The 14,468-nt window shown below is 38.2% G+C and overlaps 5 protein-coding genes across 8 annotated transcripts; 2 read left to right on the top strand and 3 right to left on the bottom strand.

Annotated features, from left to right (window-relative positions):
* The first annotated feature begins 124 nt into the window (after positions 1 to 124).
* On the top strand, positions 125 to 3,078 carry LOC136410530 (ribosome biogenesis regulatory protein homolog). The gene is made up of 4 exons (XM_066392725.1): positions 125 to 273; positions 501 to 972; positions 1,363 to 1,770; positions 2,270 to 3,078. Exons 1-3 carry the CDS (start codon positions 125 to 127, stop codon positions 1,768 to 1,770), a joined length of 1,029 nt encoding a protein of 342 aa, XP_066248822.1. The 3' UTR covers positions 2,270 to 3,078.
* On the bottom strand, positions 1,767 to 3,207 carry LOC136410539 (uncharacterized). Its single transcript, XM_066392733.1, has 3 exons — positions 3,096 to 3,207; positions 2,012 to 2,161; positions 1,767 to 1,955 (listed from the first exon to the last, which is right to left on the bottom strand). The coding sequence occupies exons 1-3, from the start codon at positions 3,205 to 3,207 to the stop codon at positions 1,810 to 1,812; spliced, it is 408 nt and encodes a 135-aa protein (XP_066248830.1). The 3' UTR covers positions 1,767 to 1,809.
* Positions 3,208 to 3,419: 212 nt separating this feature from the next.
* Positions 3,420 to 6,058, top strand: Caf1-55 (chromatin assembly factor 1 p55 subunit). 2 transcript variants are annotated; one of them, XM_066388970.1, is made up of 6 exons: positions 3,420 to 3,641; positions 3,771 to 4,002; positions 4,174 to 4,598; positions 4,644 to 5,030; positions 5,137 to 5,220; positions 5,282 to 6,058. In XM_066388970.1, the coding sequence occupies exons 1-6, from the start codon at positions 3,611 to 3,613 to the stop codon at positions 5,431 to 5,433; spliced, it is 1,311 nt and encodes a 436-aa protein (XP_066245067.1). In that variant the 5' UTR covers positions 3,420 to 3,610; the 3' UTR covers positions 5,434 to 6,058. The 2 variants fall into 2 exon arrangements, with proteins under 2 accessions (XP_066245067.1, XP_066245151.1); XM_066389054.1 differs by having other exon boundaries at positions 3,421 to 3,641; positions 4,653 to 5,030.
* On the bottom strand, positions 6,057 to 8,011 carry hgo (homogentisate 1,2-dioxygenase). The gene is made up of 8 exons (XM_066389163.1): positions 7,890 to 8,011; positions 7,678 to 7,832; positions 7,516 to 7,627; positions 7,116 to 7,299; positions 6,830 to 7,058; positions 6,604 to 6,781; positions 6,241 to 6,549; positions 6,057 to 6,192 (listed from the first exon to the last, which is right to left on the bottom strand). Exons 1-8 carry the CDS (start codon positions 7,902 to 7,904, stop codon positions 6,064 to 6,066), a joined length of 1,311 nt encoding a protein of 436 aa, XP_066245260.1. The 5' UTR covers positions 7,905 to 8,011; the 3' UTR covers positions 6,057 to 6,063.
* Positions 8,012 to 8,709: 698 nt separating this feature from the next.
* LOC136420066 (alkaline phosphatase-like) lies at positions 8,710 to 13,662 on the bottom strand. 3 transcript variants are annotated; one of them, XM_066406857.1, is made up of 8 exons: positions 12,746 to 13,662; positions 10,415 to 10,617; positions 10,171 to 10,363; positions 9,880 to 10,043; positions 9,611 to 9,824; positions 9,425 to 9,558; positions 8,955 to 9,369; positions 8,710 to 8,901 (listed from the first exon to the last, which is right to left on the bottom strand). In XM_066406857.1, the coding sequence occupies exons 1-8, from the start codon at positions 12,825 to 12,827 to the stop codon at positions 8,711 to 8,713; spliced, it is 1,596 nt and encodes a 531-aa protein (XP_066262954.1). In that variant the 5' UTR covers positions 12,828 to 13,662; the 3' UTR covers position 8,710. The 3 variants fall into 3 exon arrangements, with proteins under 3 accessions (XP_066262954.1, XP_066263038.1, XP_066263121.1); XM_066406941.1 differs by lacking the exon at positions 12,746 to 13,662 and adding an exon at positions 10,853 to 11,097; XM_066407024.1 differs by lacking the exon at positions 12,746 to 13,662 and adding an exon at positions 10,669 to 10,762.
* Positions 13,663 to 14,468: the final 806 nt, after the last annotated feature.

The following is a 14,468-nucleotide window of genomic DNA, read 5'->3' on the forward strand; positions in this document are numbered from 1 at the left end:
TCCTACATAACCTTTAATCACGCATGTCTATTAATTTTAGCGATTTAGCCGAACGTCAGTTAGAATGACATTTACACGTGTTGTCACCAGAAATGTTAGGTTATTTTTCATATCACCTCCAAACATGGACATCGTGAGCGAAATTTTACAAAAATCGGGCCATCAGGCCCCAAAATACAAGCCTATTACTGTGGAAAAGCATCTGGACCTGGAATTTGACCTGGGAACTCTTTTAGCAGTAGATGCGAACGATTTTAACGCGGCTGCTTACAGGTATGTGATCCCAACACTAATCCTTAGCCTGCATTGTTATGGACCAGAATGAACCAGTTGTGAGAAAAATAATGAAAAATTAAACGTAAATTGATAGGTTTAATTGATTTTTTAAATCTTTGAGGTGATTTTAATTAAAGAAAAAGCGAAGTGCCAGGATGCTAATCATAATTTGCCTATTGTTTGCACCTTAGGGCATAAGTCCTAATATATTATATTTCTTCTAGAAGAGACATGAACGACTACTTCCTGAACTTGGCTCGAGATAACACTCAACTTCTCCTTAACCAATTGTGGGAACTTCCAACTGAAAAAGTTGAGGATGCCATAATGGTTAAATTACCACCCCCAAGGACAGTTTTGCCCCGCATGAAGGCTGTACCCAAGCGTAAACCACTTACAAAATGGCAAATTTTTGCTCAAGAGAAAGGCATCACAAAGAAGAAAAAACCAAAATTGACATGGGATGATCAACTGAAGAAATGGGTTCCTCTTTATGGATTTAAGAGAGCACAAGCTGAGAAGGATAAGAATTGGGTGTTAGAAGTTCCTCAAAATGCAGATCCAAATGAGGACCAGTTTGCCAAAAAAGTGATGGCCAAATCAGAGAATGTGGCTAAGAATGAGCTGCAGAGGTTGAGAAATATTGCTAAGGGGAAGAATGTTAAAATTCCAAGGGTTGGAGTTGTGAATCCAGACGTGAGTACCAAAGAAAGTAACAAGTAATAATAAGGAAGTCTTTTTTTCTATATCATTCCTAAAAATAGAATTTTTCTTTTGAGGGAGCAAAGTATTTTTCTCCTTATCAATCACAAATACATATAATAGCTGGCACAACAGTGTTTTGTCCATCTTCTTTTCAATCTGTGTTTCAATTAAATGCCTCAGTGGATTTGTTGGAGTGTTATGTCACATAAAAATTAATTCACATTCATACTCAGAAATATGGAAATTCATGATGTTTTCTATGAATTTTAAACTTATCTGAATCTCTGAGACCATGTTCTTAACACTGCTTGTTATCGAAAGCTAATTTACCTAAAAAATCATTAAAGTCTTGATTTATTTACACAAAAAAATCACCATCAGGTTTCATCAGCGAAAGACCTCCAAGCAGCTGTAACAGTGGCAAAAGCATCTACTGCCAGTTTGGGAAAATTCCAACAAAAACTTCCCAAGGAAAAAGAAGCAAAAGGTGTAGCTGCCATCACCCCTGGTGCCTCAAGGAAGCGAAAGCTACCTCCTGTAACTGGCCCCGTGGAAAAACGAGAAAACCTTGACATAGTCGAAACAATATTAAGTAAAAGAAAAATGACCATTGAAAAAGCCGTCTCCAACCAGCTCCAAAGCAACAAAATTGATTTGGGTGAAAGTGTCCAGGAAAGGAGTAAAGGGGATGATAAGGGTAAAAGTAAGAATAAAGGAGGAAGGAAACCGAAAGGAACTAAAGGGATGAGAGCAGGCGGGAAGAAGGGTGGAGGCAGAAAGAGACGCTAGGTAAGTTTCTGACGATATTTATTAAGGAAAATGGAGTATTTAAGGGTGATCCCAGCCTAAATTCGGCTCCCTAGCCACTGCTAAATAAACTAAGGTACCCACTCCAGGTAATGGCTTTGCAGCCATATAAGTTCTTTTGTCGGGCGACCATTTGCGCATGTAATGGTCCTCGTTGGCTAGTCCACCTTGACCCTGTGGGCAAATCCATAAATTTAAAAATCTTTACAAATCTAAAATAAACTTTCCTCCATCTTGTAAGCAGACTCCTTAACTGCTTTTTCCATCACAGACAACATGTATTGGAAAAAGGCGTTTCTGTTTTTCTTTACTATGGGATTGTCCGCTTTCATTCTCACCAATTTACCAATCCATTTTTTGCAAATCGTTCTATCTATGTATCAAAAACTTATGTAGATTTCTTAATTTCGGTGTTTCGTTTGTGTTTCATAGAAATGTAATTGTGCCATTTTAAGTAGTAATTTTTTTGCTAATTTTACAGACAACTCAAAGAAACAGTGTTACTACACATCCATGCTACATGGGAGTTTATGGGGTGACTCCGAAGCGGGCTCCATTTAGGAATAAAGTAAATATAGACCACTAGGCATAATCAAAAGAAAAATGATTGAAGGTTTAAACCCAATATCATAGATTGAGTTCTAGTGACGGTTCAACCTTAGAATAGGAGCCTATTTAGGGTCACCTTTTAAGCCCCTTCATGACTTTAAGCCTGAGTTTATTACCATTAAGATACTGAGTAAAGTGGGCTTCTTAAAGGGCATTTTTTCTGGCAAAATTTCAAGTCAAATTAAGAAATGTACGAGTGTTTTCATATGTAGTTGATATTATTGTTATTGTCCCTGTACATAGTGTGTAAGTGTGTACATAGTTTTAGTTATGTATTTCATTATCCAATATTCCCCAACAGGGGAACTCAACTAAATTTCGAATGTAGTTACTTAGCAGCTCTAAAAACGTTAATGCAGTCACACCAATCTCGAACTGTACTTTTTTAGTTTAATATCTCCTATACAAAGTTTGTGATCGACTGTCACAGTAACTTCTCTGATACCAAATCCATTCTGATCGCAAAAACCCTATTTTAGTGCTGTTAAGCTTAGAAGTAAGTCAGGTCTCATAGAACTAAAGTCGATCTTTATTTCTTCAAGAGCCACGAGCGTTTTGTTTGTCTCGCCTTAAACCGGACATTTGCATTGAAATATCCGCGATTTGGGGCATCGTTTGAGTTATATAAGTGTGAATGTGATTTTTTTCGTGAAAGCCATAACAATAAAGGACTATATCGTATGAGTCGGTTGATTTACCTTCCCTTGTTCCTATTTGGTTCAATAGGGCTCTAGCGATTTTCAGATTGCTGTAAAACTCCTCGTCGTAGACGTCCAGTGGGGCTGGCATTGGTTGTTTGGAGTCGGACATTTTTTTATAGGATTTGAGACAGGAAATTTGATTTTGACATTGAAAAGCAAGAATTAGAAAATTTAATGGTGGTTGTTACGTCAAAAGACAATTGTTACAACCTTGTTGGTTACCGTTTTGATTACCTCTAGAACCTATTGAAGATAGAGCCATCTGTGCATTGGTTTTTTTAATATTACGTGTCACTTGTGTCAGTGAAAGGCGTTTATCAGATTTTTATTTGGCGGGACGCGTCAACGAGCCACCATTTTCCTTCTCTTCCGTACTCCTCATATCATTAAGGATCAAAGAATAACCGGAAAAACTTTTGAATTTAAAATCAAAAAGAAGAGAAAGGAGGAAGAACAGAGGAATTAATTGAATTATTAGATAAGGCTACCGGTTAACACTGAAGTCGGATAATATGGGCACAATAGGAGATAAAGGAGACGCCGGTAAGCCCCCCTTCGACTTCTACATTCCTCTTAAGTAGAGCCCTCTAGGTATTATCATACCTCCAGAGACTTAATAAACTCTGGGAGCAACACATTTCCCGTTACATGATCTTTTTATCTCACATCCAGAGACCTTCGACGATGCAGTTGAAGAACGAGTCATTAATGAAGAGTACAAAATCTGGAAGAAAAACACCCCATTTCTCTACGACTTGGTGATGACACATGCCTTGGAATGGCCTTCACTTACAGCCCAATGGTTGCCTGATGTAACCCGACCAGAAGGCAAAGACCACTCTTTGCATAGGCTGATTTTGGGGACCCATACGAGTGACGAACAAAATCACTTGTTAATTGCAAGGTAAGATTTAATGTTGTCATATTTGATTTTACAGTACAGGGATAAATGATCTTTATACTTGTAAGAGATCATTTGAACATACTAAGTGTTTAAATTTAGTAAGCAAAATCAAGCCCAGCTAAATTTCTTCAAATTTGTATGCAATACTACAATAACCTGGTTTGTCATTAGCGTGCAGCTCCCAAATGAAGACGCCCAATTTGATGCTTCTCATTATGATAATGAGAAGGGTGAATTCGGGGGCTTTGGTTCAGTTTCCGGCAAGATTGAAATTGAAATCAAGATCAACCATGAAGGAGAAGTGAACAGGGCCAGATTCATGCCACAAAATCCTTGCGTTATTGCTACTAAAACCCCCTCTAGTGATGTGCTTGTGTTCGATTACACCAAACACCCAAGCAAACCAGATCCCAACGGCGAATGCCACCCTGATTTGAGGCTGCGCGGCCACCAAAAAGAGGGCTATGGCCTCTCTTGGAACCCCAATTTAAATGGATATCTACTCTCTGCCAGTGATGATCACACAATTTGCTTGTGGGACATTAACGCCACCCCCAAAGAGAACCGCGTCATTGACGCTAAAACTATCTTTACAGGTAAGCTGAATGCTCTCAAAGAGGTCGGTGTGAAGCTTAATTGAGTGGGTGTAGGTCACACCGCTGTAGTGGAGGACGTGGCTTGGCATTTGCTGCATGAGAGCCTTTTCGGCTCCGTTGCAGACGATCAGAAGCTTATGATTTGGGACACGAGATGCAACAATCCCAGCAAACCTTCGCATACTGTAGACGCTCATACTGCGGAAGTTAATTGTCTCAGCTTCAATCCTTATTCAGAGTTCATTTTGGCAACTGGTTCTGCGGATAAAACTGTTGCCTTGTGGGATCTGCGCAACCTCAAGTTGAAGCTGCACAGCTTTGAGTCGCACAAGGACGAAATCTTCCAAGTGCAATGGTCCCCGCATAACGAGACGATTTTGGCTTCGTCCGGAACTGATAGGCGGCTGCACGTGTGGGATCTCAGCAAGATTGGTGAGTGTGGCAATGTTACGTGTTCTCCGTATATTTTTTAAGGGTTGTGGAGAGTTGATATCAGCTGACTAACCCGAACTGACCATTTCCTGCTCCATTTTTTTAGGTGAAGAACAGTCTGCTGAAGACGCAGAAGATGGGCCTCCAGAATTGCTGTTTATTCACGGAGGGCACACTGCTAAGATTTCTGGTTGGTTTTTAAAATTTTCTATAGTAACTTAGCTGTGAAACAGGTGAATTTTTTTCTTCAGACTTTAGTTGGAATCCGAATGAACCTTGGGTGATTTGCTCAGTATCAGAAGATAACATAATGCAGGTGTGGCAGATGGCTGAAAATATCTACAACGACGAGGAGCCGGATCAGATGTCCGCTGATATGGAAACGGTCGCTCCTTCCGTGTAACCCAAGCAGAAACATTCCGATCTCACATTAGAAAAAGTTTGAGTGGCATTTTGAGTTGCAGGCTCTACTCGACGAAACCTAGTTACGTCATAACATTTTTAAAGAATTCCTTTTTTTGGCATAGTTTTTTGTTACTCAAGTAATTTTTTCATTTTTTAAATAAATTCATGAAGATTATTTTTAGCTCATGATTGTGGTAAGTATGGAACCTAATATACATGGCATGCTACTTTTACCTTCACGAGTTGATAAGGTAATTACGTCTACATCAGAATAAGTAGCTGTTTACCTAATTAGTCCCTTTTCCTTTTTTAAATAAATTTCCAAAGGTTATTGTCTACATATTACGAATTTTGTGACGTTATAAATGCTTATCTTGTTGAGGTAAATTCACCAATAATTTGGATGGGTACCTATGAAACCCAAGATACACAGCATCGTTTTTGTCTACGTGAAATCTTGCACCTCTGCCTTTAAAGCAAAGCCTTAAAAAAAATCTTTAAAGATAACTAAAAGCGGCATCAAAGTTATTTTTGAATAAAAATCCATATATTAGAGACTAATTAGAATATCACCAACAAAACTACAAATTAAAATTCAGTCTGGGTAGAAATAACCAAAATAACGATTTTAACGAGGCCCTGTAAAGTTACTCTGCAATCCTTGCCAGCACCTAAAATATTCCGCGTCTAATTTCTCGCAAGTCTCAGCCCCCCATTTCGTCACTGCTAAACCCAAACAGCTCTCAAACATAAAGGCCTGAAACCATCCCATTAAAATCCCCCTTTAAATTAACCAAAAACAAACCTGAGTGCCTTCGGCCACTCTGCAAGGTTTCAATTGTTCCTGAGTGGCAAAATCAAAGCAGTTTTTATCCGGTCCATGGGGAGTCATTATGCTGTGCAGCGTGGCCCCTCCAGGCCTAAAACCCCCCTTTTTTGCTTCGTACTCTCCGAGAATGAGGCCCATAAACTCAGACATGCAGTTTCGGTGGTAATATGGAGGTCTAAAGGTGTGCTCTTGGACCGACCATCGCGGAGGAAAGATGACGAAGTCGGCAATTGCGGTGCCTGGTTTGTCTGACTGGCAAGTTAGAACAGTAAAGATTGAAGGGTCCTAAAACATTATTTGAAATATACTTATTTTGTTTTTAATTCTAGTGGGACTTACGCAGTGGTCAAAGCTGACGGAATTGATGACCATAAACTTGCTCAGATCGTACTTGTAAGGGACGTAATTGCCGTGCCAAGCTACCACGTCGAAAGGACTGTGTCCTTGACAGCAGGTGAAGAGCTTACCTTGATATTTACTCACTATTTCGTATTTAAAGCATTCGATGATTTCATATCTGTAATGAGTTCCTGAGAGCTGCATCAATGTAAGACCAATTTTTTACCGCGCAGTAGGCGTTAAAAAGTCCCTAGGGTTCGCCAGGCCATTCGCCCCAATGGGCCCTAAGTCTGGCAAGCTAAAGTGCCTCCCGAAAGTTTCCAGGATGTAGCCTCTGGAAGGTTCAGATAACTCCACTGAAAACCTCATACCTTGCTGTATAACGCAGATTTCATTAGGAGCGACACTCATTATTCCGAACTCTGTTTTAACGTACAACGTACCAATCTGAGGGACTAAAAAAATTCGATGTTTGTTCGGATCTTAATACTGAAAACAGCGTTAATTTATACCAATAAGAAAGTCGCCGTCTGCGTTGTAGAAAGCCCTATTTTCCATTGATTTGTTAGCCGAATATATATGAATGGCCAAGCCGAGTTTAAGTTTTGGATCTCCAGCTCCGCACACTGTCTTCAAACCCTCAATAAAGTCTATTGTGGAACTTGAAGGGGGTAAATCGAATGGGTTCCATCTCATCTGTAAGCAGCAATGTAAATATGCTTAAATAAAAGTATTAAATACCGGAGATCGTTAAAAAAAGCTTCCCAGTGGGGGAACGACCGTAGACGTTGATTAAGCTATTTGCCATTTATCATCAAACCTCTGATTAAAACCAGACGATGAAGTTATCCAAGATATGCCTCTAATATTTCAACGCCTATTTCAGTTTTTTAAAGATCACATTTTGCTTACTTGATTGGGATCCGGCTCTTGTTCATCCCAATCGTGAGTAATGCCGCTTTTTACAAGTTTCTCGAAGGGTTTGTGTCCTACAGACGGCCTGATCCGATACAGCCAGCTCCTCCTGCAATATTTTTCCAGTAAGGTCCGCCAAGAACGTATTTCAATACATACTTGTTCTCAGCTCTAGGAGCTGTGAACGCAGTTCCGGATAATTGTTCCGCGTACAATCCATAGGGACATATCTGGGGGCTGTTTTGGTCTTTGGGCAAAGAGTTAGGGCACTTGGGGTCTTCAGATGAGAATTCTGAACCGAATCCTTTGAGGTACTTTTGAGAACAAAATTTAATTGTAAATTTGTTATAATTTGCAGTGATTCTACGTACCTGCAGCTGAGTCATGATCGCATTGGAGAAGACTTGCAACTTGTCACAGATATACTAGAAGAATGTGTTTTCTTGATGTAAATTGATATTTTCCAATGGAGATTATGCATAAACAGTTCTATGTTGGTAAACAAGAACTGGTTTGAAATTAATCAACAATCGCAGGTGATAAAAACCAGCCTTGAATAAGTAAGTTGTTTTTATTTCTTATTTTCTACAGGGTATGTAATTATCCTATACAGGGTCTGTTTTACACCGAAAATCATGTCCGGTTAGAAATATTTTCACAATGTCAGGTTTTCTCCGCAAAATAAAAATACGTTAAACTTGTAATTTTCCATATGCGAATCGTGTCAGCTTCCAAAGACGGACCCTGTATTCTTCCCAATAATCCAATATTACGGAGCTGAATATATATTCTCGCATTTGCTTTTTCCGATACGAGATATTAAATTTTTAGTAAAATTCTGCCTTGAATAGGACTTCGGAAATCTTTCGTATCTGGAAATTCAGAAAAGCGAAAAGATATATTTAGCTCCCGATAATCCAACGTTGTGGAACTAAATATACTTCTTTGCATTTCTTTGTTCTTGATAGCAAATGTTAAATTTTGTATGCGAATGCACGACTCGAAAAGTTTTACACAGAAAAATGTTTGTTTATGGAAAATCGATTTTGAAAATTTTAAAAATTTGAAAACAGTGATACTCACATTTACTTTGAAATATCGCTCTCTATTCAGCAATTACACAATTAAAGGGAATTTAAACACGTAATTTTTCAAAAATGTTTACTAAATCTCAAGAAAATAGCACACAATTTTAGTTGAAATAAATAAATAATAGACTTAGCACCCCTAAAAACGTTACAAGGCTAGAACTAAGACAAAGAGCCTCGGAATCATTATCTAATGTATCGTAGCCGTCGAACATTCCGATCTGCATTGCATAGCTGATGACATAAGCAACATAAGTTTGTTCATGGACACTGTTGAATAGATGAGCCATAGGACCTACAATAACCCCATATAATTTCATTGAAGTTAAATAAGATGTAAACTTCTACCTCTGGCATAGACTAGAACGTCAGTTCCTCCATGTGTAACTTCATCAGTGTACACCAAGGCTTGCTGAGAGTACTCAAAATCGCTGGTGTTCTGTTTGGTTGGATCGATTCTTTGTACTTTACCATCAACCACTTCAAACTGATAATTGTTAGGACCTCCAGTTGAGTACAACAGATTTGTAAATGGTTTCTGATCCATTTTCGATAAGGTATAGCCAAGAACTCCCTGTCTTCGATCTGGGTACCCGGTGAAAACTGCCGAATGTGAATGGTCGCTGGTCACAATAATGAGGGTGTTCTTCTCGTCTGTCATGTTTATGGCAATTTGGACAGCGTCACTAAAGGCCACAGTTTCATCCAAAGCTTTCCGTGCGTGCCCTCTATGGTGCGCTTGGTCAATGTTACCTCCTTCCACCTGGATATTAAATATTTTTAATTTATTAAAAACCATTGTGTTGCGATATACATACCATTAAAGCGTAGCCATTAGGGTTCTTTTTTAACAGCTTAATAGCGGCTTCGGTCATCATGCTAAGGGAGGGCATTCCCTTAGGTCCAGTGTCACGTTCGTATTCGAGTTTTAAGTGGCCATTAGCGAAGATTCCTAGGAGAACATTTCGTGAACTTGAAATACATTTTACAATTATCTCTTATACCCAAAGTATATTCTGTCGATTCGTTCATGTTCAGTAAGTCTTGGTTATTTTGTAATACTTGATAGCTGGCTTGTCTAATTTCTTTATCAGTTTTCCAGTCGCTTATCAAGTCTCTGCCATCCTGCTTGCTGATGCAAGACCATGTGTCTATAGGGTCATCGTCGGAGTCCTCCACGTTTGCCACCAAACACTGCCTTCCGCCTCCCATTATGACCTGTTAAAGGTTTTTATTAGACGAAACAAAGAGTTGAATAAAGAGTAACCCTCACCTCGATATTCCGTCCAGGACTGTTGTTTATCAATTGCCAGGCGATGTCTTTGCAGTCGGTGGAATTCCCTGGAATCAAATCCTCACATTCCCATTTTCTGTTGGGAGTGTGGGCGTACAGAGCACTGGGCGTGGCATGTGTAACTCGTGTGGTCGTAACGAAACCTGAACAAAACAGATTCTCGATTACGATTAAACTTTAGCTACCGAAACATCGTGTTTAGTTCGTGTGTGATCAATCTGATCATTCTGGGGGGTCAAGATCAAGGGATCTCAGATTTACGACACCTACCAACGGATTTCCCCGCATCGTGGGCCCAACTAACAAAACTGTCCAACTGCGCAGATTTCTTCTGAGATGCTTCGCAATCGTCCACATCAACGGTATTGTCCACCCCCGAAGTCTTGTGATTGGCTTTCACCCCGCAGAAGAGGGCGGTGGCAGTGCTGCACGAGTCCGGTACCAGTTTGTTGGCCGAGTAAACCTTTTAATGAATTTAAAGCATTATAATAATCCTTTTTGGAGAATGACCAACCTTAAGAACTCCAATGCTGTTGAACTGTTCCCACGCTAGAAATCCGGCTTCCCCTTTTCCGTATATTCTCGAGGTGGTGACGGTGGTGAGTCCCATGCCGTCCCCCACGAAGAGGATGACGTTCTTGGCGAGGGCTTCATTGACGTTCTTTTTTAGGGCTTTGGCCAACTCGCCCTTACCCAGCTGCTTCCAATAAGCCTGATCTGTGAATGATTTAGAGAGATAACAAAACCATTATTAATTCACTAACTGACCTGTTTTGAACGCGAACAAATTTTAAGGTCAAGGCCTAGAGTGGTCTCGGTTTAATGTTAATCATCGCCATTCGTATGAAACTAATGATAAGGAGTAACCGAAACAATAAGGAATAATGCACTACACGTTTACATAACCCTAACTCGGCTTTGTATTATGGGACAAGATCTGTTGCTTACGAACCTTCAACAGAAAAAAGATGACCTAAAAATTGAAATATCACAGCGGCGAATAGAAGAGCACACGCGATGTTGGGCATGATTAGAGAAGCGCTGTAATGAATTTTAATTGAGACTGTTCGACGACAGTACGACTGATGTCGGTCGTTTGGAAAATTTTAAATAATTGTTCTCGCTACGTTGCTCCTGCTATCTAAAGTACCGGCTTTAGTAGTTATACTGCTGTTAAAATAATCACACTTCTTAATTCGGCTGATACAGCCTGAGGTAGTACCTACAGCAGGTCGAACGGCATCGCACGTTTGAGAAATAAATTTATGGCATTGTTGCAAGTTAGGAGTTTGAATGGCTCCAATATGCTCTCTTTCAAGGAAAGCACCATTACTAACTCGACGAATAGATATACGAGCGAAAAAGAGGGAATAAAGAAAAAAATAAATAATAAAATAAAGAATCGAATCAACGCGCTGATACACTATTTTTTCTGTTTTGACCTGTGCCGGACCGTCGTGACAATATACAGGGTGTCTCTAAAAGATCTGTACAAGATTCTACCACAGATTTCTGAGGCGAAAACATGACGATTTAACTCAATTTATCTTAGCGCAGAAATGGACGGTTTCCAAAATGCAAGACGACAAAGTGAAGATTAAAAAAATCAATTTGTCAATCAATCGTTTGTAACGGTGAACAAAATGTCGCATCGGGGAGTTTTTAGGGACGAGAAATCACAATTCGTTTATATTTTCGATGCACACTGTAGACAGTGTGCATCGAAGTATACAGGGTGTAACATAAGTCGGGGCCTTCCTTTTAACACGACATGGACCTTAAAACACTAAGCAATATTTTTATATAACATTTTTTCGAAATCTCAAAAAGAACCGGAATATGCGCCTATGAAAGTTTTAATAAGTACTATATCTTTAGGTACTATTAAAAGGTGTTCGAAATTGTCTCCATTGGTTTCATTTGCACAAATTGTCGCTCGCCTTAGCCACGACTCTGTGCGTCCTGTTAGAAGACATGGTTTTCCTCTGACTATTTCAATATCAATAGCATTGCATAATAGACAATAATCGTCAATTTAATAGTATCAATAGTGATAGTTTATCAAAATAACACCTGAAGCTAAACTTCACGACTCATTTTTAAACTGCATGAGTAAATTGCATAAAAACTGTAAAAATTAAACGTTTTTTGCGTTTTTACAATAGATGATCATTTTTTGTGAGACATTTTATTTCCTTTACATTGAATTTACTATTTCATGTAGAAATTGATTTAGATTTTATACAAAAATTTATTAAAACTCATCTGCGCATATTTCGTTTTTATTGAGATTTCGAAAAAATGTTATATAAAAATGTTACTTAGTTTTTTGAGGTCCCCCCTTAAGGGGTAATAAGTAAGGAAAACCCCTTACTTATGTTATACCTTGTGTATTTATTCGTATGGTACAGCAAAACCAATAATAATCTAGCTGAACAAATTTTGTTCAGACAGATACATTACAAACGAAGTAATTAATTTTTTCCTTTATTTAATCCTCATCATAACGTTCCGTATTTTGGAAACAGTCCACTTTTGGACTAAAACGAATTGGTTTAAATCGTCATGTTTTCGCCTCAAAAATCTATAGTAGAATCTTGTACAGACATTTTAAAGACACCTTGTATTTTCAAATATTTTTTGTTATTCAACCTTAAGTCTCGTTCGCATTGGTGCCGTTCAAGCAGCATTTCATCGAGAAATGTCATTCGAAAATTTTGCGAGATTTAGGTAACAAAACACAAAAACTTCATTTAAAGCGCTTAACTGCACATTCACCATTCCGACAAGATAACGGATAAACTTAGGGAAAAAACCGACTTTGTATTATTTTGGAATAACTTACCTTCGGATCCTTCGCCCAAAATTCCTCTTTTTACTACCACTAAAGTCAAAAGCAAAATTAGAGCAACCATCCTTGCACTCATCGCTGCTTTCAGGGCAAGCGGGAAGTACGGAACGCAACTCCGTGATGTCGATAAAAGTGTCAATTTATCGATTAATTTTGTGCAGATATCCTTTAGTAAATACTCCCTAAAAGGGCTATTGCGTATTAGCAGGAGATAATTAAAAATTTGGCCATCTGGCCTCTAGATCAACTTGTATAACAGGATGGCAAATTGTTTATCTGGGAAATTAAATAATGTTAATATTGCCATAACAAAGAACGAAAGGGCTCTCGAGAAAAACGCGCCTGATCACCCTAAAACATTTATTAGGTAATATATTATAATAAGAAGTAGGTATATAATATGTTGTTTACAGTCACATATGACACGTAACAAAATCTATATTGTTTATTACAGTCTAACACTTGTATTTATTTACACATAAAATTTCCCAAAAATGATACTTACACGTGCTAATGAATTTATAGTTTTTCCATTTGCCATTTTTATAGACGTAGGCACAGTAGAATAATAGGATTATGAACAATATTTATGAATGAATGAAACCATCATGTTGATACAGCATTATTTTCTTGAAACCAGAATTTTCTTTATAAATTCATTCCTACTAAAATCCTGGATTGTGGTCTTATCACCTAATTAAATCATACATTGCTTATCACAGATTTTATCACAATCGCAGGTTAAAGCCTTCATTTATGTTAGGATGTCGCTGGTCTGATAAAACAAACCTCAACGAAATTTAGAACAAAATATATCTTTAATCAGGAGACTTGAATGACCCCAAATGGCTCCCTGAATGCGAGTGTATATACAGGGTGTCCCACATTTAATTTAGCCTTAATATTTTTGCATAAGGGATCTGCGGCTCAGCTGTGTGCCGCTAATCATGGGGCACCCTGTGCGGATGTTACAGTGTCGTCCAAATTGGTCTGCGAGTCTCGTTTAAACGGAGTATTAAGACGATACTGCTTGGGACAAAATTAGCAATACTGCCCAAAAATTTATTTCAAAAAAGTTTAAAATTTACATTATAAATTGGAGATTCTATACATATTCCAGTTTTGATGGATAGAAGTGAAAAACACACATTTCCGAGGCATTTTCTCTGAATAAAAAAAATTATAAAATTTAAACAATTTCTTGGGCCCCTCTGTATATTTTGAACACACGAGCCAACATAAGGAATTCGACAGGAAAACCTTGTAAACCTGGCAGTTTGTTCAATAACTTCAGCCTTTTCTTAGCATTTGAAACGTCCCCGTAATTCGACATTTCAGCAAAAACCACTAAAATAATTAACAACACTGAAAATTCATGCAACAATTTTATTTTCCACCATATTTAATAATAAAAATTTCATGGAATCACGGGAAAGCAATAAAAGACGAAATTAAAGTGGCTGCTACATTGAATCAGTGCATTCTTAGAGAATAGCACTATAGTATTTCGCAATTTCATAACTGAAGTCCAATCTGAGACATAATATAATATATCTCTCCTTCTTGGCATTATGTGATTAGACGAAGAAGATAATGCGAAAATGTCTAGACGAAAACACAATCATCATGTCTCCATAGAAGCAATGCATTAAAAAAAATTCTTTTAACAATCGATTAAACGATCTATTTTTTTAACGTAGCTCCATTACTTACCTTG

Source organism: Euwallacea similis, chromosome 1 (assembly GCF_039881205.1).
Source record: "Euwallacea similis isolate ESF13 chromosome 1, ESF131.1, whole genome shotgun sequence".
Classification (NCBI taxonomy): domain Eukaryota; kingdom Metazoa; phylum Arthropoda; class Insecta; order Coleoptera; family Curculionidae; genus Euwallacea; species Euwallacea similis.

Coding starts and splice junctions, on each gene's coding strand:
- LOC136410530 (XM_066392725.1), top strand. CDS start 125: ATGGACATCGTGAGCGAAATTTTACAAAAATCGGGCCATCAGGCCCCA. Junction 274..500: donor TTTAACGCGGCTGCTTACAG/GTATGTGATCCC, acceptor TATTTCTTCTAG/AAGAGACATGAACGACTACT. Junction 973..1,362: donor TTGGAGTTGTGAATCCAGAC/GTGAGTACCAAA, acceptor AATCACCATCAG/GTTTCATCAGCGAAAGACCT.
- LOC136410539 (XM_066392733.1), bottom strand. CDS start 3,207: ATGTCCGACTCCAAACAACCAATGCCAGCCCCACTGGACGTCTACGAC. Junction 2,162..3,095: donor CCAAATAGGAACAAGGGAAG/GTAAATCAACCG, acceptor TTTGATACATAG/ATAGAACGATTTGCAAAAAA. Junction 1,956..2,011: donor TGCTTACAAGATGGAGGAAA/GTTTATTTTAGA, acceptor CACAGGGTCAAG/GTGGACTAGCCAACGAGGAC.
- Caf1-55 (XM_066388970.1), top strand. CDS start 3,611: ATGGGCACAATAGGAGATAAAGGAGACGCCG. Junction 3,642..3,770: donor AGGAGATAAAGGAGACGCCG/GTAAGCCCCCCT, acceptor TCTCACATCCAG/AGACCTTCGACGATGCAGTT. Junction 5,031..5,136: donor GTGGGATCTCAGCAAGATTG/GTGAGTGTGGCA, acceptor CCATTTTTTTAG/GTGAAGAACAGTCTGCTGAA.
- hgo (XM_066389163.1), bottom strand. Junction 7,628..7,677: donor GCTCCTAGAGCTGAGAACAA/GTATGTATTGAA, acceptor AAAATATTGCAG/GAGGAGCTGGCTGTATCGGA. Junction 6,782..6,829: donor TTTTTAACGCCTACTGCGCG/GTAAAAAATTGG, acceptor AACTCATTACAG/ATATGAAATCATCGAATGCT.
- LOC136420066 (XM_066406857.1), bottom strand. CDS start 12,827: ATGAGTGCAAGGATGGTTGCTCTAATTTTGCTTTTGACTTTAGTGGTA. Junction 9,825..9,879: donor GTCCTGGACGGAATATCGAG/GTGAGGGTTACT, acceptor AACCTTTAACAG/GTCATAATGGGAGGCGGAAG. Junction 9,370..9,424: donor CTAATGGCTACGCTTTAATG/GTATGTATATCG, acceptor TTTAATATCCAG/GTGGAAGGAGGTAACATTGA.